The sequence below is a fragment of the Anopheles stephensi genome, chromosome 2, assembly GCF_013141755.1.
Source record: "Anopheles stephensi strain Indian chromosome 2, UCI_ANSTEP_V1.0, whole genome shotgun sequence".
NCBI classification, from domain to species: domain Eukaryota; kingdom Metazoa; phylum Arthropoda; class Insecta; order Diptera; family Culicidae; genus Anopheles; species Anopheles stephensi.
Window position 1 is genome coordinate 44248853 of NC_050202.1, and position 19369 is coordinate 44268221.

At 49.5% G+C, this 19369-nt stretch overlaps 2 protein-coding genes across 3 annotated transcripts; one reads left to right on the forward strand and one right to left on the reverse strand.

Moving 5' to 3' along the window:
- The first annotated feature begins 174 nt into the window (after nt 1-174).
- LOC118503471 lies at nt 175-1364 on the forward strand. The gene is made up of 3 exons (XM_036036768.1): nt 175-283; nt 345-379; nt 465-1364. Exons 1-3 carry the CDS (start codon nt 266-268, stop codon nt 829-831), a joined length of 420 nt encoding a protein of 139 aa, XP_035892661.1. The 5' UTR covers nt 175-265; the 3' UTR covers nt 832-1364.
- Nucleotides 1365-2027: 663 nt separating this feature from the next.
- Nucleotides 2028-19331, reverse strand: LOC118503460 (ubiquitin carboxyl-terminal hydrolase puf). 2 transcript variants are annotated; one of them, XM_036036744.1, is made up of 17 exons: nt 18568-19331; nt 16509-18368; nt 16377-16434; nt 15279-16287; nt 11017-15207; nt 9838-10803; nt 8155-9746; nt 7959-8082; nt 7690-7877; nt 7343-7613; nt 6415-7272; nt 6155-6345; nt 4892-5858; nt 4587-4801; nt 4394-4517; nt 4120-4327; nt 2028-4044 (listed from the first exon to the last, which is right to left on the reverse strand). In XM_036036744.1, the coding sequence occupies exons 1-17, from the start codon at nt 18608-18610 to the stop codon at nt 2870-2872; spliced, it is 14040 nt and encodes a 4679-aa protein (XP_035892637.1). In that variant the 5' UTR covers nt 18611-19331; the 3' UTR covers nt 2028-2869. The 2 variants fall into 2 exon arrangements, with proteins under 2 accessions (XP_035892637.1, XP_035892636.1); XM_036036743.1 differs by having other exon boundaries at nt 2028-4047; nt 18568-19330.
- Between the last annotated feature and the right edge of the window lie 38 nt (nt 19332-19369).

Genomic DNA, 19369 nt, shown 5'->3' on the forward strand with positions numbered 1-19369 from the left:
ACGAAATGGAATTATGGAATTAACCCATGACAAGACTGTTGTAGTAACAATAAAAAAAATTAGCTATCACAAATGATACAATCATTCAAAGAATGAAAAATACTGTTTGTGTGGTGGACTTTGACACTTCCAGAGCCTTATTTTCACTCAATCTGTCCAACTCCTGGACATGGCTGAAACCATCGACATCTGCTTACGCAAAACTCTGGGCGTTCGGTGGCAAGCAGAGTATCAGTTGACGGCACGTGGTATTAATTCAGCAAGCATGTGTTCAGGAATACAGGTATGTTCACGCCTTTGTTCAGGAGAATCGGGCTTACTATGGACTCTACGTACTTTCCCAGGTTGGCGCACTACGTCGTCCAGTAGTCTTCTGCAGGTATGTGTCTTGGGTTAAATTCTTTAAGGCTAAGGCTTTAAGGTTCTAAGGTTAAGGCTAATAAATCACTGGGACTGATCATTAGGCTATCGTCCGAAATCCGCGATCCCCTCTGCTTGAAGTCCCTGTACCGCTGGAGGAGGGTGCGATCCACCTTGGAATACGCGGCCGTAGTCTGGTCTCCCCCAGGCTCCACTGCGATGGCCAGACTGGAGAGCGTTCAGCGTAAATTCACTCGTGTAGCTGTTCGGCGCTTCCTTTACGGTTATCAACTTGCTCTACCTCCCTATCCAGTCCGTTGTCGTCTTCTTGGGCTAGATACCATTGAGGATAGGCATTTCTATATCCGTGCTAGCTTCATTGCAGGTCTCCTGTTAAATAAATTTGATGTCCATTCTCTCCTGCCTCCTGATGTTCTCCCTTTATGCTCCTTCCCGTCGCCTCCGCGATAGACCTCCTTTTTATATCCCATCCCGTCACACCCGCTACGGTTCGAACGATCCTCTGCTATGAGCTTTATCGGCTTTCAACAAGTGCTTTCACCTGTTCGACTATAATGTTCCCTTGTCTCGTTTTCGTGTCCGTCTTCGTGAAGCCTCTTTCCTTGCCACCTAATCCTACTGTCATCCTCGCTTTTCCTTGAAGTGTTAAAGAAAATTGTTGAACCATCATTGGCGGACAATAAGAAATAAATAAATAAATAAATAAATAAATAAACTCACGGAGGACGACAATTCTATCAGCCAGCGGTGCAAAGGACCATATATGGCAGTACTCTACCAGAAAGGAGCTCATGAGCGACCCATTCGGTACGGGAGTTGTGGATGAGCAGAGCTGGATCAAGTGGAGCCGTCGATAAGGAGGAATGCACCCCTTGGATCGAGCTTCCTGGGATCGAATTAATGATCTGGTCATGTCTCATAGACAGGCGCAATAGAGCAGGTCAAAAAGAGTAGCCTTCCGTAACGCAGACGTTTGAAGTGCTCTCGGTATGCACGAATCCTAGGGGGAAGACGACGACTTACGTTTAAGGCTTCGGATGTGAACTAACAACGATACAGTGTGTAGTAATATCGCACAATCCCATCGCATCTTTTTACCATCGATTTACGATAATAGTTTTAATAAATGAAACTTAAAAAAAACTTGCTTTAGGGTAATAAAGAAAAAAGGAAAGTTTTAGACTAGCTAGTTTTACAATAAATAAGATATCTCTCCTCGCGCTCGCGTACACGATTTCTTGCCGTTTAGCACAGGCAACACTCTCTTTTGTTTCGTCTCTATCCTCGTAAGTGCAAAACGGTTAATCCAGTTCGTTTCTTAGCCTGAACACACACCTTCCAATGAAATATGATCTCGAACCAAAGAGAGATACAGAGAGAGAGAGCGAGGGAGGTACAATACAAGGAGGGGGGGGGGGGGCAATGACGCGAACAAGCTGCAACTGATTCAAATCAATAAAAACGACATCAAAATGAACGATTTAACGCGTGTTCGAAACAACTATAACACAACGAGCAAGTACATTCACCGTACGCGCTCGCGAAATCCGGAGCCTCTCTGGTAAGTCACTGTGTGCCCACGGGCAGAAAGGGAAAGAAAGTCGTTAAAATTGTAAAAATATAAACCTTACATCGATTGTACATGAATGTATGTGTGTGTGTGTTTTGCTGTATTCTCGGGTGTATTCGCAAAGATAGAAATGTAGAGCCTGTGTGTCCAAATCGACTGATTCGACCGTTACGAAGATTTACATTTCACTCACACTGAACGCCTCCTCTCGTACAGTGTTTTGCATACAGCACCATTCCATTCCCAACCCAACAACTCTGACCCTCTATTCCGTAAGCGCGTACGCCAAGTAAAGCATACGCTCACCCTTCTTCGCAGTCCGTCGTAAAATAAGTTCTATTGACGCTCGAATTGTTCAAATGAATTCATCACAAAGTCTGCTTCTCTAATCATAATTACGTGTGCTCTTTTCCATTTCCCTACCCCTATTCCATTCGTGACCCGCAATTCAACTCAAAGCGAACTAGGTTCCTTCGGAGACTTCTTCGGCCAGTCCATGGTGATGTGTTTCGTGATTGTGGACTGGCGGAGGGATCGCCCAACCCGCATCGGTCCTCAACTGAATCGCGGCAAGTAGGCAAGCAGCACGCAGTAAATGTTGGTAATAATGATAATAATTATAATGATAATGTGTTCCCAGAATCACGGTAATGGATTATAGGTGGATGATTAAACGAGGAAAACGAAACTTACAAATTAGAACAAATAGAAATTAAGGTTTATCGCTTGAACGTCGTTATTTCATTCGATCGAACCAATCAAGCGATCGACGGCATCCCACACCACACTGCCACAGATGCTTGAAGTGTATGAGCAATCGGTAATTTGCTGCTGCTTATCCGCCACTTATACTAGCACCAACTTTTACCAGTTGACCTTCCGTTTTCCTTTCTGTAGCCGTTGTCTGCCCCTTACCGTTCAATCTTCAATCGACACAGCGTTCAGCGGCGTCTTTTCCCCATCGTCTCCATCGAGACGCCCTTCCGGTTTGCGAGCGGAATGGTCCAGGTCGGTGCCCTTCCGTCCGAAAGTGGACTCTTCAGCTGCAGCACCACATCCAGGGCTTGTTACCAACTCTTTTGCTTCGTGTACAATCGCTTTTTGCTGCAGCTTGCTACTGTTACTATCGTTGCCATCTCGTTCGCCATCTGTGTTATGTCTTACGGCAGTTTGTTCTTCCGTTTCCATGGTTCCGGTTGCCATCTGCTCAACTGCTGACGAAGGCTGGCAACCAGCGCTGTGACTACTGCTAACTACTAAGACCTCGTCCCGCTGTTCCGGTACATCAGTTTGCCGCTTTGTCGACGTCGTACCCAGCTCATGCTTGTTGGGGAGAATGGTTGCTGGGCTCGCTCCCTTCGTGGCCGGATTTCTTCTCGTTTCGAGCTTCCGCTCATCTGTTTCGTCATGTGACGGCTTTTGAATGTTGGCCTCGTTGGTATTGTCGCCTTCATCATCATCATCCAAGCATTCGAATATTAGCTCAATATGGCTCTCGATGTCTTTCACTAAATTGCGAAGATATTGTTCTTGCTGCTTTTGCTGCTGCTGCTGCTGCTGCAGCTGGTTCTGGTCGCTTCCGGTTGTACCGGTTGCCATTACCGTTGGGCCAATGATTTCGCACGAGGTTTGATCGTCACCACCGATCTTCTCACTACCACTTTCAATGTTTTTCTCATTGCCAGTGCTGTGCTGCTGCTGCTGTTGTGCCGAGCTCGATGGCAGCTTGCTTTCCACCGCTCCTTGCACTCCCGAAGCCGGTGCTGTTGTTGCAGCACTCGTGGACGCCACGGATTCGCTTCGAGGCTCGGTATCCGAGCTAGGAGTTTCTGTGTTAGTGGGCGGCAGTTTTATCACACTGCCAGCACCTGGTGCGCTTTGTACGGTGATTTCGATGGACGGTGGTACACTTTCCTTGAGCCGTGTGGATTTTGGCATCGATCCGTCTGGCACGCTTGAGGAGGCCACCTGTACTGCTGCTGTCGGTTGCATACCCTCCATTCCTTGAGCAGCGGTAGCAGCGGATGGCGATCGTACGACCGGGTGTATCGTTATGTGGGGCACAGTCACCTTCCGTTTTTTCGTAGGAATTTCTTCTAGGAATAAAAATGAAAAATTTATCATCGTACACTACCCCCGGTCATGGGCTTTCAACGTCGCGTACTTACCGTCACTGTAGATTTCATCCTTGAACTTTGTCAAAACGGCGTGCAGCGAATTCTGTAGCGCACTCTTCACCGAGCTCGGTATTCCCGTGCGCTGTCCGATGATTCGAATCGCCTGCAGGTCGCCACAAATATCCTCCAGATTATTCTTGTCCGGCAATAGCTGACAGATGGATTCCAGCAGGCGTGGCACGACAAGACGAGACTTTATCTAAAACGAGAGTGAACGGGGTGCGCAATTAACCTTGCTGCATCGGCGCAACCTTTACCTTCCTACCTTGGGATAATATATTTCGATAAAATTCGCTATTATAGGATCATTTAGCGACAGTCTTTCGTCTCTCAATACGTTGTCGATGTAATCGATCAGTAGTGGATTTTTTATGAGCATTTCGGCGTATCTGTAACAGTAATGTGATGTATGTTAGAGTGAGGAGTTAAGACGGCGCTTGCTAGCTACTGCGACTTACCGGTGCGTGGTTTTATTGTTGTAAATTCCAACCCAAAACTTGGCAAAGATGTTAAAGTGCAGCACAACCGCCTCAATCCCGGTTAGCAGTGAGAGGTGAACTAACGGTTCACTAAAGTGGTTGGAGGTCACCGCAACGCGGAACATGATGTCGAGAAATTCGTGATACGGTCGATAAAACAGCTCGAGCGCAAGATCGAAATCTTTGTCCATACCCTGTGGAAAGAATGGGACAGGAAACATGTGAATGGTAAAAGTCCATTGCTCCTCACTTCAAACTTAATCGATACTGCCTGCCTACCCTACCTTTTCACATATCTGTGCCTGTGGAATGTTCATCTGGATCATTGCCTTCGGTGGACGGGGTGTATTCTTTGACACCGGCGGCCAGGCCGCCTTCATACCGCGCCTTGGAAAGTACGAACCAAGCGGACCGATGGATGATGATGTGGAAGCTGCTGAGGTGGCTGCGTTGGATGTTGTCGCCGCAACCGTTCCGGCCATGCTGTTCGCCGGATGAATCAGATGATGCACGTGCGGTGCATGACAGCTGGTCAGCAGCGGTACCAACACGGTCGTGATTATATCCGGTGGGGCACATTTTACCAGCTCCTTCAGCACCTCCAACGCCAGATTACGCATCTCCGGTGGATTGAATGTGTTCAGCAACGTTGCCAACCGCCGGACGGCGTCAGGCAGACCCTTCATCAACGCTGGCTGAGGGCGCTTTTTCTGCTCACGGCTGCTTGCGCGCAAAGTATTGATTAGTAAAATAAGCTCCGTCAGCAGCTCCTGCAGATCGCCGAAAACGTGACAAGCGGTCGCCTCGTGGTACATCGAGTGCAGCGTGTGCAGTGCGTCAAAGCAAAGCGTTATGCCACCGTTCAGCACCACATACAACCGATCATCATCGTTGTCCACGAGGATGCGCAGTGCGGCTATGAGCGTACCCCAGGACACTCTTGCATCCAGGCCATTCAGGTAGGCTGTTAGCGTTGTTCGACGGAAGATGGTCACGTCCCGCTGCTCGGCTTCACTTGCATCGGGATGGCGTTGAGCAAAGAGCGTCATCAGGCGGAAAAGCTCATCAACGGCCAGCGGATACTGCGTCGGGTGTGGCGTAATGTTTTTAAATGCCCACTGCAAATTCTGGTGCGCTGCTAACTGTCTGGTAAGCAGTCGACTTTGTTGGCAGCACATTCGTAGCAAACCGTAGTATACTGGCAACATGGCCCGATTGTACGTCACGATTTCCGTATCGTCATGGTCAGCTCTAGGGAAGGAAGCAGACATTTAGTTAGATGTTAGGTGAATTTAAATAAGCTACATTTTGTGTCGCTTATTAAGCCATTATACGGCCGAAATGTGCAATGAGATTGACAGCTTTAAGGAACAATTATTACAGCAAAACCGCATTAAGATGAATCTCTTCTTCTTTTGGCCGCCCTTTCTGGCTTACTAGATTTAATGATACCACGTAGTTGGATAGTCTGTCCACACTTCGGGGGAAAGGTCCGGATGAGATTGGAACCCCGGTCTGTGATCTATATCTACATCTACGGTACTTACAAAATGTAGTTAAATGCAATGTTTCTCGTTATATCTGGACAGTTTGCCACGAGGCTCGCATTCTCTGGACAGTCCAGGGTTGCCTGATACCAAAACGCTAGTAACGCCTGTTTGTTGTGATGTGCGGGTACAGCCGGCTCAGATAACCGCGGGTGAAACAGATCCCACAGAGATCTCAAGTGTGGTCCAACCTGAAAAAATAACACATCATTGCATTAAACGGTTTTTGTTCGCGGTTCTTTCGCTACCAAACAATTTACCATAAGTTTCTCCGTCTTCGAAACCAGGCAATAGGTGAGCAGGTTAAAATACGCGGTAAACTTGCTCGTGCCATGCAGATTGATGTCCGTGTAATTTCTGGCAGAGCGCAGCAGCAGCAGCAACATATTCAATATGGTGTGCAGGATAAGCTGTGCTTCGCAGGAGATTTCACGATGCTGAAACACGTGTATCGATAGCTTATGGTGTGAGGTGGCCCGATAGTTGTTCCGGAAGCTTTGCGAAGGCACTAGAGACACCAACAGATATGCGGCCGCATTTCGAACCCGTGCATTCCCGTGAGCCAGCAAAAACCGTTCCACCCAGCTGTCGGCCGACTGCAGGATCCAGTTGTGAACGATCTTGTTGCGTGGCGCCTGCACGGCTAACCAGTCCAGGGCGGACTGCGGACAGTATTCGGCAGCATCCCACACACGCTGCAGCACTAGTTGCGAAAAGCACGGAAGCCCGGGCGGACCGCCCGAAGATTCCGTGAGCAGGGTAATGAGCTTGAAGAACGGTCCGCACAGTTCCGTATGCTTGGTGACGGCCGTGAATAGCATTGCTATAATTTGGCTAGCCAGCCGCTCGTCGCAGCGACACAGTGCGTGTATTAGATGGCGCGTTTGTTGTGGATTGATGTTGTCCTTAATCTGCTGGTACAGGAACGGGAATCCTTTGCCACCGGCGATTGCGTTGTAATCGCGGGCGGACAAGTGCAAACGCAAATCCGGTCCTCGGGATCGTTCCACCAGTGAAGCCACCAAGGCGATCATCTTATCCAACGATGCTGGTCGCGATTTATCGACAGTGAGCGCTTCGTCCGACGAGTTTTCCTCGTTGTCTGAATTTGCATCCATCTGATAGCACGCCAATAAGGAAACTTATGACATAAAACCCGTCAGCATAGATGTAAAATTTGTAACTTACACATTCCTGTCCCTTGTGACCGAGGTAAAAATCGGCAACACTGCGTATCACGTTGATGCGCAGTAAAAACAGCGCTTCCTCTTCGCCCATACGAGAAAATTCGTACAGCAAACCGAAGAACTCAGACAAATGTCTCGAGTGCGCCTTCGCACCATGCTCCATCAGCATGATGAGCGATTTAATGAATCGTGTCACGCAGGATACATTTCCTATTATTTCGTTCCCATCCATGTCGGTCTCTGCCTTCAGATACAAACTGCAATGACTTTGTCTGAGAAAGAGCAGGCAAATATTAATAAATGGTCAAACCAATCGGCAAGCATCATCGACCTAAAGCCAGTATTTACCTTAAGCGCTGAATTACATGGATCACAAGTCGTTGGAACATTTGGCGAACCATTTGATTGGGGCATTGTATTAGTACCTGTACGGGCCACCAAGGTTCTGCTGACATATGGCTGAGAAACCATTCGCAAGCTTCCTGACTGGCATTAAACTGCTTCGTCAACAACTCTACCCACAACACCATGGTCGGCTGAGAGTAAGGTAAAAGGATACTTATTAGTAGCTAAAATTCTAAATAGTTTCAATAAGGTATTCTAAGTTAAAAACAAACCTTTTCCTTTGCATGTATAAATGTCTCAATAAAAAACGACACTGATAATTGTGCAGCAATACTCGTTATGTCCGGCAGCGCCAGCAAGCTTTGAGGTATGTGACCACATATTTGCCACATAAAGCTGCAATGGAAGAGAGAAGAGAGAGTTGATATATTGTAAGAATTCATAGTAAAGCCCAAAGCAAAGACTTACTTAAAGTACGTGTGCTCAAAGATGTTTCGATCCTGTAGAAAATGCCGATTATCTTGCCATATCCATTCTTCTAGCTCCTTGGACAAAGGCCGATGCCGCAGCCGTTTGATCGACTGGTTGATTCGATTTACCATCACTAATCCTGACCCACTGCTGCTGCTACTGCTACCACTTCCCGAACCACTACCACTTGAGCAACCGGGCGAACTCGACGACTGTAACACAGCTGCGTGCGATGTAACAGCACTGAAGGAAGAACCCGGACCCCCTGGCGTAGGTCCTACGACGGCTGCCATCGGCAGCGCTATGTTGCCACCGACAGTTGCTGTTAGCGCAGAAAGCGATGATATTGACGAGTACGATGAAGGTGCAGGTTCCGCTCCGACGCCATGATGCAGCATAGCTGACGGTGACGGTGCTGATGATGTCGACCCTTGGAAACCTATCACCGACGGTGGTCCTCCGGGCCCACTCAACGCTCCCACCATACACGATGATACCACCGATGATACAGAGGATGCGACGGAAGAAGATCCTGCCAAAGGCACGATCAGCGGATGCACCGGTGCGGACAAAGGAGCCGTCGGTACATTGATGGTTGGCGGTGGTGGTGCAATGGCAGCCGTGGACGCCGACGTGACGGATGCCGTCGATGCGGTGGATGCTGGCGACAGCGAAGCAGTGCTGGCAAGGGACGCTATCGTTGGCGCAGGACTAACTACTCTGGTGGATGTCACGTCAACTTCCTGCTGGTGTGATGATATCGTCGATGGTATTCTAGCAGTGCTAGCAAGCTTAGTATCTATATCACATTTACTTAGGTTATTACTTTCTTTAGCTACTTCACTAAGTTGTTGGATAAATTGTTGTTGTTCAGTCTCTTGATCGCGCTCATTACTTGCTGTTGCATCTTGTGTCGCTGCTACTGCAGACGCAGGTGACGGATGACGTTCCTGCAATGGCGGCTCCACATTTGCTGCCAGCTGTTCCTGTGCTGCAGCGGTGGAATCACCGTTTTTGCTGGATTCTAGCTGTTTCTCTTGCACTGGTATTGCAGCATTCTGGTTGTTATTCGATGTAGCTTTAAAGGAAGATCCACACTCTGCAGCGTCCGACGCTTGTTGCGGCGATGTCGAAGAAAATGATGCTTTTGCCACGGGTGAAGTGTTCGAACTCGAGAGCGTAATTCCTGTTTTTTTGTTTGCGATTTTTACAATGTCTGGCCCTGTTGGCAGGTTGGCCTCCGTTGGCGGGGAAAGCATTGATTCTGACTGCTTACTGGAAGCCTCTTTTGCAGGCATCGTCGCACTGGAGGATAGCATCGAACTTTTAATTGGTTGAGACTTCATTGAGGGTTTCGTGCTGCCAGGGAAAGATTTTTTCTCACTATCTACATTGCTGTTAGATGCACCGGCTGGTGGTGTGTCTGTCGAAGGCGAAGACGCTGTTGCTTGTTGTTGTTGATCGACTTGGTCACGCTGTACATTTTTACCCTTGTTCGAACGCCACTCGTAGAACAACATGTACGCTGAGTTAGTCTTTTCGAAACTAAAATCCAAATATTTCTCCGCTACCGAATCGTATGTTTTGCTCTGCAAAGGAAATACAAATCATACAATACAGCGTTAATACAAAACATAAAAAATAAGAGTTTTTCTTCTGTCTTTTCACATCCTAACTTACCGTCATTTCTCCGCCAAAACATTCCGCCGCGATTTGCGACGGATCGAAAAGTTTCACCTCGGCATCGTTAAAGAGAAACCAGCGTTCCTGGTGATTCGGATCGCCATCTTCATTCCTTTCCTTGATGAAGCTGTAGTAATGCCCACCGTCAGCATTTCCGGTGTGCACTGTAACACCCACCAGATCGTACTCATAGTTCTCGTTGAAATCTTCCGATTCCTCTTCATCCATCGTTTGCTGCTGACGCTGCAGATCACCATTGCTGCTGTCGCTCAGGTTACCGTTCGTCGTCGTTTCGTTCGTTCTGTCGGCCTCGCTTCTTTTCTCATCCGAACCAGCAGCACTCATCTCAACGTCTTCGGGTTCTTGCTTGTCCAGCGTCGTCGTCGTTGTTGCAGGTCCGTTTGTTTTGTTGACGTTACTGCTCGCCGCATTACACTCACTGCTTGTGCTCATGATGCCGGTAGTACTGCTGCTGCTGCCACTAGTATTACTGCTAGCACTGCTACTACTATTATCGTCATTCGACCCGGACGACGTTCCAGCCGGATTCCCCTCGCCTGTTGCTGACGATTCGCTGACGTTCCGGGAATGTGAACGACGCATCTGCGATTTCCGTTTTTCCTCCTGATAATGATGCGGCATCAGGGTTTTCTCCACGTAGCCAGACATATCCAGCCGCATGGGGAAAGAGAAGTGTGTGTTCACCTTCTCTTTCAGCATCGTGACCATGTTGAAGGTGTAGCGCATTGTGTTGAAGCACAGTATCTGGGGCAACTTCTTAAAACAGGCACGCTTTTCGGCACGCACCTTTTTGCCACACTGCGAGCAGGTGTACATATTGTCGCCCTCGAGCGTATCCTTCACAGTAACTTCGTCGAGCGATTCGTGCAAATTACGCATATCGGCCACCTGACAACGGACGGTATAAAATTCTTCCAGCGTTCTACTCACATGCCCACAGTCCTACAAAAGAAGGAAAACAACAACAAAAACACAATTATAAAGCCACTCCCCTGTACATGGGTAGGATGCACCGGTACAAGTCTTTAGTTCAACCGTTGGTCAAATATCAAATTCAAATTTGTTAACGGTCAAACTATTGGTTGGCTCGGTGCATTCCTTAGCCACCCCGAATGAACCCGTAGGGGGGGAAAGTGACGTGATCCAAAAACTCACTAAGGACACAACATTATTGCTGATGACTCCACAAAAGATGCGCTTCACCAAATTCTTCAGATCCGGCGTCATCTCCTCCAGCTTCGAAACAAGATCGATGAAGAACTCAGCCATATCCTTCTGCTCGCCCGTATTAAGCGGCTGATGATCCATCTGGTATACGCGGCAAAACGATCTTGGGCAGTACGCTTTCCGCTCCGACTCCATCAGATACGCAAACATGCGCTGCAATTCGCACAGCGTTGCTTTGTGCTTTTGCGGCGCGTCGGTCGAGATGGACAGGATTGCGTCGCGCGTCTGTGGTGTCATGAAAAGATGCTGAATACACGACGCCATGTAGCACGTTGCACCAAGGTTCGTCAACCCGACATAGCCACACTCGGAACGACCTTCCTCCTGTGGCCAGTAATCCCATGGATACGGCGAATGTGGCCCGGCACGGTGTTGCTGCATTAGCTTCCCGTGCAGCAGCAGATAGTTCTTCGGAGCGTTGCGACACATCTCAACCAGCAAATCGTACGCAGCTGCCCGTGCCGCATTACTCTTGCACTTCGGCTTTTCACGGTCCTCCGGGGACGGCAACTCGAACAGACAGCAAAACACACTGATCATAAACTCCTGTCCAGCGAGGCTGTACTTAAACCCTGGATCGAACTTCAGCAAATTGGCCATTAAATTCAACAGCCCGAACAAACCATCGTCAGGGCTGCCGTGCCGGCTTTCAAGATAGTCTCGTTCTAGGATGCTTCGAGCAACCTGCTGACACATAGCATCCAATCCAATTGCATCCCGTGGCTGCAGTTCTTCGCTCGCCGAGTTACCACCATTGCTGCCTCTCAGCAGCTCGGGCGAAAGGGCATCCACCAGCCGACACAACAGCCAGAAATAGTCTCTACACGCTGGCCCGTACGGTTCCTTGCCTTCGTCGCCCGCAGCCGCCAACAGCGCTCCATAGATACCGCAGCTGGTCGCACCGTTCAGCGATTGTGGTTTCATATTTTCTGCCAGTGGCAAAAGTGCCACCAGTTTGGACAGTAAGGGTGCCATCAACTCGTAGTACGTTTGTGCATTTCCCAGACACAGCCGGTAAAGGGCCGCACAAGCCTCACGCCGAACCGCCGGTTCCGGGTCATCCAATATCAAACGCTGCAGCCAGAGTGAGTTCGCCTCGATGGTCCACAGCAATCGGCGCACCTCCTTGCAGGAATGGGCATAGCAGACGAGCAGATTCATCGCGTAATGTATGACCTGCGGCCGGCCGAACATACCTGTTTTGAACAGGTTTGGATTTACAGGAAGCGATTCCTCGTTGAGGATCGATGCGATTCGTTCCAGCGTTGGCCGTGGTTCGAACAATGCCATCGTTTCACGATTCAGGGGCGGAATTAAAATCGCATTGCCTTCCGCTTCATTCGTTTTCAGTTCGTCCATCCCCAGGAGACACATGATTCGCAACAGAGAAGCCAAACAATCGTGACGCCATTCGTTCAGTTCACTTTCGTCGGAACCGTCGGTAGATTTCTGTAGCACACCGGAAAGAAAGATACGATACAGATGGGCCAAACCGCCGCATCGCATAAATTCATCGCTCCACTCGACTACGCGCGTAGTAGAACTGGTAGTGGCACCGGAAAGCTCGTTAGGATCGTTAGCCGACGTCGGTTCCAGGTTGATGTTTTCCTGCTTTTTAACCTCCTCCGATCCTTCCGATGATTCTTGCTGGGTGTTACTGGTGCCTTCCTGACTACATTCCACAGCTTGAGGTGGTACCGTCGTCACCGTTAGTTGCTCGTCTGGCTTTGATGAACAGGAAGCACCATCGAGGTGAGGTTTGTTTTCCTTGTTCTCCAAACTTCCATCCACTCGTGGCATAATGACCGTTCGATCGTCCTCACTGCACAAAGGCGTCGGTTTCACCACACCCGGGCCCGGCGAGGTTGGGGCAAAATCTAACCGTTTTCCCTTTGGCGGCGATCGATTGTTGCTAACACCAACGGCCGATTCCTGCTGTCGCGGGCTGCTTTGCTGTTGCATTTTTAATGACTTTGAAGAGGAAATTTTTAACTTCAGTTGATTCTTCACCGACAGCGACTTTGAACTTGTCCCGGAAACTCCGGGCGCACTACGGTGGTTGCTGTTACCGCCGTCGACAAACGGCTTCATCTGCTGGTGCATTGTTGCACCGGGTACACTACTGCCGCCACAGCAGTTTCCAACAAACTTTGATTTGCACAAACTCTCCACGATGTGCAATGCGTACATGAACTTTTGCAAGTTGTATGGGTCAAGAATTTCCTCTAGCGTGTAACAACCACCGCCCGACAGCAGTGGATCACCTTCCTTTGCCAAACATTCTGTTATGTCTTCACCACTGGCCTGGTTCTTGTTGCTCCCATTTCCTTCTTGCTTTTCGGTCGCCTTCTGACCGCTTGCAGTGGAAGGTAGACTCTTAAAGGAAAGGTTTTTCAGCGTGCTGTAAAAGGAGGGACACGTGGGCAGCATTGCAAGAATGTCCCACACACGGCGCGAAAGCAGTTGCGCTTTGGTGTTCGGTTGGCAGCGCTCTCCGGTGATGCTGATTTTCATATCACCTAACGTTTGCATCAATCGAAACAGTTGCTCAAAGTATGGTGGCTTCAAGAGTAACAGCGTCGGCAAACAATCCTTCGATGGTGGAGGTTGCATCGATGGGTTTTCGTTCTGTTCGCGTCTCCTGCCACTGCTACGTCCGCCCAGTGACACATACACCATTTGATTATCCTTAAAACCCACATCGGCCAAGCTGCGTTCATCGTACTCGGCCGTTATCTCCTGGCCCTGGGTTATGATCCGAAGCGGACCATCGTTCAACAGTATCCCAAGCGCAGGAACAACTGCCGGACTGCCTGCACTAGCACTATGTTCTCCACTGCCACCACTGCCAACGACCACGTTCGTAGTAGCGGTCTGGGCCTTCTTGGACTGAGGTGCTGATGTTGGTGGTACGCCGCCTTGATACTTTTCCCACCATTTCGCAATTTCCGCCTTCAAATCGGCAACCAGATCGCTCGCGTGCATGTTGAGGAACGATTTGTCTGGTACGCCAGCCGGTTGCAGCACGATCCTTATCGGAGGTCCAGGGCCTTCGGTACGCAGCGCGCTGTATGCCCCGATGTCTTTGCCTTCCAGAGCCCAACGACGCAGATGGTAGGCGTATCGCCGACGAAATGTATCGAGATGCGTATTCAACAGCATTAACGCACGCTGCACACACATCAAAGCATACTCCGTCGCCGGTCCATTGTTGTCAGAGTGTTGATTCAGCTCTTCGACTGCCTGTGACAGATGGTTCATACACTGGGCCACAAATTGATGCTCGTACTTCAGCTGCTTTTCCATGTAGTAAGTGTTGATGTACTGAATGGCCGACAGCGATACATCGGTGTTTGTCGCCCGCAGCGCTATCTTCCACAAGTGCTCCATGCCCACGTTGTCCATCTCTCGATCACGTTCAGCGCCATCGTTCGGCTGTCCAAAGAGCTCTTCCCGGCCGAGGGTGAACAGTTGTTGAAATAAACCCAAAGCAACCATCGATATTCCTTCCGGTTTTAACTCCGATAGCCGTTTCATGTACAGGTGCTGGATAGCGTTTAATCCGAGCGCATGAGTATCGCCACCCTTCACCTGACCCTGCAGCCAGGAAAATAAGCAATCGCTGCACTCTGCATCGTTGGCAAGGCATGCCCACAAGCTGTCGACTTGATTCAATGTCAATCGGAAGCTACGCGGCGATCCAACATCGCTAAACACGGACGTCAGGAACTGCAAGCGCACCTGGATCTGAGTCACATGCGAGTAGAGCGGTCCACCCAGATTCGTGCTATCCGTCGTCTGCACACTGCCAGTGGTAGCCGGACCATTATTCCGGACAGATGATGAATAGTGCTTCAGATTGTTGAAGAAGTGAAACATCATTCGATGCTGCCGTTCCGACCACAGCACAACCTGATGCGTCGTCACATCGCGGAACTGTTGGAACGAGGCAAACAACTTGGGCAGCAGTTTCAAGCTCGTCACCACACTACGATTTTCGGCCAGATTTTGCAGACAACCTTCGATGAACCGTGTGCGAATGTGCTTGTCCGTGTGGAAGCACAGCAAGGTACCGAGCACCTTTTCCGCTTCCAGTGCGATAGATTCACCCAACTGACCCTAAAAGGGGGGGAAAGATGGAACATTAAAAATGTAACGAATCTTTGGCTAATGAATTCACCGCTACTTACAATCTTATCGTCCTGAAGAAGATCCCACAGCAAGGTATTGCCGGGTTGGCAAACGTCGGGAAACCGGTAAGGATTGCCAATCATCATTGTTCCCACCGGACCCGCAGTCACTGCCGCAGCGGCCGTTGCTGCCAGAATATCCTTCGTTTTTGTAGACCCTCCTCCTTTGGCCATCTTTATCGCTCCATTGTTTGTGGCACCCCCCATTCGATGCATTCCAGGCGAGAGCTGCTGGTGAGGTGAATGTTGCTGTTGTGGTTGTTTCATCAAGCCCATTCCACCAGCACCAGCGCCACCAGCGCGTAATGCTGACGGTCCGGCAACGGTTCCGATCGAACGGGGCCGTTGGATGGGATATCCTTGATGCAGCGATTCGGCACGTGCTGCCAACTGTGCCAGTTCCTCTTCGCACGGCGAATCCTCGTCATCGAAGTCAGCCATGTTCTTTTCCGATTTGTTGCTCATTGGCGAAGAACAGCTACCGTCGTGATCGGCCGCATCCGCTGCGTTAAGAAAGTTAATCAAACGACCTTCGCCCATTGCGCCCATAAAACTGGAAACATCGTCATTCAGCGAAGCGGCACTCATGAGACTGTTGTTGTTTGCCTGGCCAACTACCAGCTGCTGTTCGCGATCGCTCATACCAACGATCCCCGGTCCTAACGGGCTACCGTGATGATGATGTTGATGGTGATGGTGGTGATGATGCTGTTGCTGCTGGTGCTGTTGTTGCTGCTGCTGCTGAATGTGGCGCAATACAGATGTCTGAAGGTTGTTATCACTGCAGTCGCTGTCGGGAAGCATCGCAGCTAGCAGATCGCTATCCTCCACGTCGGATACACTTTCCTGCAGCTCCTGTAGCTCTTTGCGAGTAAGTCCACTCACTTTACGGCGCTTTTTGCGAAGCTTTTTGCGTAACAAAAACGCTTCACCCACGTCGATACATTCGTCGCTGCTGGTAGCGTCCTCGTTGAAGGCAGTGATCGAACGTGTCATGAGAGGAATTCTTCTGTTGGGGATTTAATAATTATAATATTAATTCCATAATAAGTGGATACCACACTACTTGGTAACTTTTCGGTACAGAATAAAACTTACATCTTTTCTTTGATTCTCTGATGCACATCGTAGATGTCTGGTTCCACCTTGATGCTGTCTGCAATGTAGAAGACAAAAATATGTTTCATTCCACACAGATCGACGCACACATAACCACGCAACAGGACTTACCATCAGTAGTTTCATCACAACAAATTTTATGGCGTGCCTGCTTGCAGGGAGGAGCACCATTGTCCGATTCTCCCTCACGGTCTGGCCCCATTCGCAGGATAGGACCGGATGGTTTATGTACCCCTGCTACCACCACCGGCGGTACCGATGGCACATCCGGGTCGGAGCTATCATCCTCCGGATGCTCATCCTCGCTGTTCGTACCATCTACGCTTACGCTGTTCTCCGAGCTGGACGGAAGCTCGTTATAGTCCGCGCGTCCTGTCGCCATATCGTTTACAGTGGCACCGGTCGACTTACTCATATCGATAAGCGTCTGTCGCGAACAGTCACGCATCCAGATTAACTTCGTCAGTGCAGACGCAATGTAGATGCTTTGCTCCGTGTGTTCTTTTGGATCCAGCCGACACAGCAGCGAGTACAGATGTGTGGCTGGTTTGGGTGCGAGGTTTTTGACCAGTGACGGCAAAATATCGTATATCGTCTTGGAGCAATGTTTTAGCTGGGCCGCTTGCCACATCAGCGTAATGTGTTCCTCGGTGATTTGATTTTCAACCGCTAGGAAGTTAAGCACAATGTGCGACTGCTTGATAACCTCCACGTGCAGGTTTGGTCCGAACAGGTGAGAGATGATCTGGTTTTCGGAAAGCCAATTGGCCAGTTTTAGCCCCACCGCTTCCACCTCGGACACCGTTTCCGAGGTGCAGATATCGTTAAACATATTGATGTGTGCATTGATCTGCGCCATACCCGCCAACCGCATCGTCAGCGTGGAAGATGTGAAATATTTGAACGCCAGCGCCAATCCTTCCGTATCGAATGTAATCTGCGTGTCGAACGGGTCCTTGATAGCGGTCCACATGAAATCGGCCATCGATTTGGTGGCCGGCGATCGAAGATCCTGATCGGACAAACGGCACATGTACTGCAGCACCTTCACGCGCAGCGGAATGAACAGCTGCACGGTTGAGCGATAGTTAATCCACAGCTTAATGTTGGAGCTCGTAGCAGTGATGGCATGCGCGGTGGAGACCGGCAATCCGGGCTGATCGAAACAATGCATCATCGCCTCAAACCCGGCATAATTGCAAAACAGCGACACGTTTCGCAGCAGGAAGGCCGATATTTCACTTTCGTGCAAATCACAGAACAAACTCAACGATTGTACTTCCTGCGGTGATACATCTTCCAGCCGGGTGTGCACACTATGCTTGTAGGCCACGTATAGCGGGAAGTTGAGCAGAAACACCTTCGAAACCAGAATCAGCAGCTTTTCCACATCGAGCAATGTCCAAGCTTCGTCCATCGCCGGTTGATTGGATGCTGCTGGTACTGTCAACTGCTGCTTGTCAGCGTGCTTCGCGTCTTCAGCTTCTGCCAGCTTCGCGGCCATTCCAAGCTCACATTCTGCCTCCTTTGATGCGAGTTCCGTTTTCCCACCGTCTGGTGTGACGACGGTTGGCGGCCTATTCGTGTGCTCCTGCTGCTCATCTACCACCGTCTTATCGTTGGCATCTTTTGTATGGTCGGCTCTATCTGCTGCTGGGGTGGCGTCTTTAACCGATGCTGTTGTCTCCGGAGCATTCGGCCCAGCCTGCCCCCCTGCGCCTGCAGCACTCGTCGAAGCCTGAAGCAGATTTTGTGCCAACAGCTTCCGGATGTTCTTCAGCTGGTAGACGGTGAAGCATATTATGCCCTGCACAACCAGGTTGAACCGCTCAAAGTTCTTTACATCCCGGTAACAGCACATGCATTGTCTGTTCGGCCACGTCTGGATATAGTTAAGCACCACCTCCACCTCGCGCTTCTGCAGAAACACCGGTTGATCGGTGTCATTGCTTCCGTTTAATCTGGACTCATCTAGAAGGAGGAGAAAGACAACGGAGTAGAAAATGAATATTGTGGGGACCTTTTTTTTTTTCTAGAAAACGCGCCTCCCGCAAAACATGTTTCGTTGTTTTGGGAACGGCAACGGTGTTGGCCACCAGCAACGCGACCACGGACAACGACCAAGCTGCTGTCAGCGAAGAGTGTCTTGGACGGCGTGCAATATACTTACATGAAACAAGAAGATTTAGAAAACCGGAGCAAACATCGCACATTTTTGCTGCCCCTTGTTTTCTCCGCACGGAGGCTTGTTTCGAGCGTGTTTTCCTTCTCCGTCGATGGTCACCATCCGCATGTGCTTCTGCTTGCTTTTATTCGCCCACAATTCACATAGATTGCAATGCAATGTGAAATATTTTTTCACTCTAAACTAACTCGTTCGCGTAGAGCAGTAGTTCTTTCACCACTTTCTTTCTTCCTATTTGCTCTGCCTGTCATTTGCTGTCAAACTCTTGTTTCTTCCACAGCCGTTGTCTTCATCGCCACCGCTTTGTACACCGCCTGCTGCCACCGCTGTCTGCTTTCGTCTGTACCCTTCTTCCTGACGACGACGACGACGACGACGACGGAGAGCTGTATGTTGCAGGTTCCGCAAAGGTTGCCAACGAAAGACACTTTCGCAAAGTCCACCGCAATCGATTCTCCACTCACTGGCACCGACACTAGCCCCGCACAAAGTGCAACCAACACTTTATTCAGAAACGCACCGGAAAAAACATTTCTCACTCCACACTTGCATGCCTCTAGCGGTGGCAAGACATTTTTGTTCAAACCTTTTTTTTTACAACCCTGTATCTTGTATTCTGCTGATAGAACTGAGGTGTCTTCTACGTTCTTCGTGTTAGTTTCGCGTTCATAGTGTGATCTCTTTCGCGTTAGTGTTTCGCCATCTTCGTCGCACCACCTAACGGGATATCGGGAACTTCTTGATGTTTTTCTTCTTGTCAAACTAGTTGTCGTCAATGTGTCAAAAC

Coding starts and splice junctions, on each gene's coding strand:
- LOC118503471 (XM_036036768.1), top strand. Junction 380..464: donor CGTCCAGTAGTCTTCTGCAG/GTATGTGTCTTG, acceptor ACTGATCATTAG/GCTATCGTCCGAAATCCGCG.
- LOC118503460 (XM_036036743.1), bottom strand. CDS start 18,610: ATGTGCGATGTTTGCTCCGGTTTTCTAAATCTTCTTGTTTCAT. Junction 18,369..18,567: donor TCTAAATCTTCTTGTTTCAT/GTAAGTATATTG, acceptor TCCTCCTTCTAG/ATGAGTCCAGATTAAACGGA. Junction 7,878..7,958: donor TTATACATGCAAAGGAAAAG/GTTTGTTTTTAA, acceptor CCTTACTCTCAG/CCGACCATGGTGTTGTGGGT.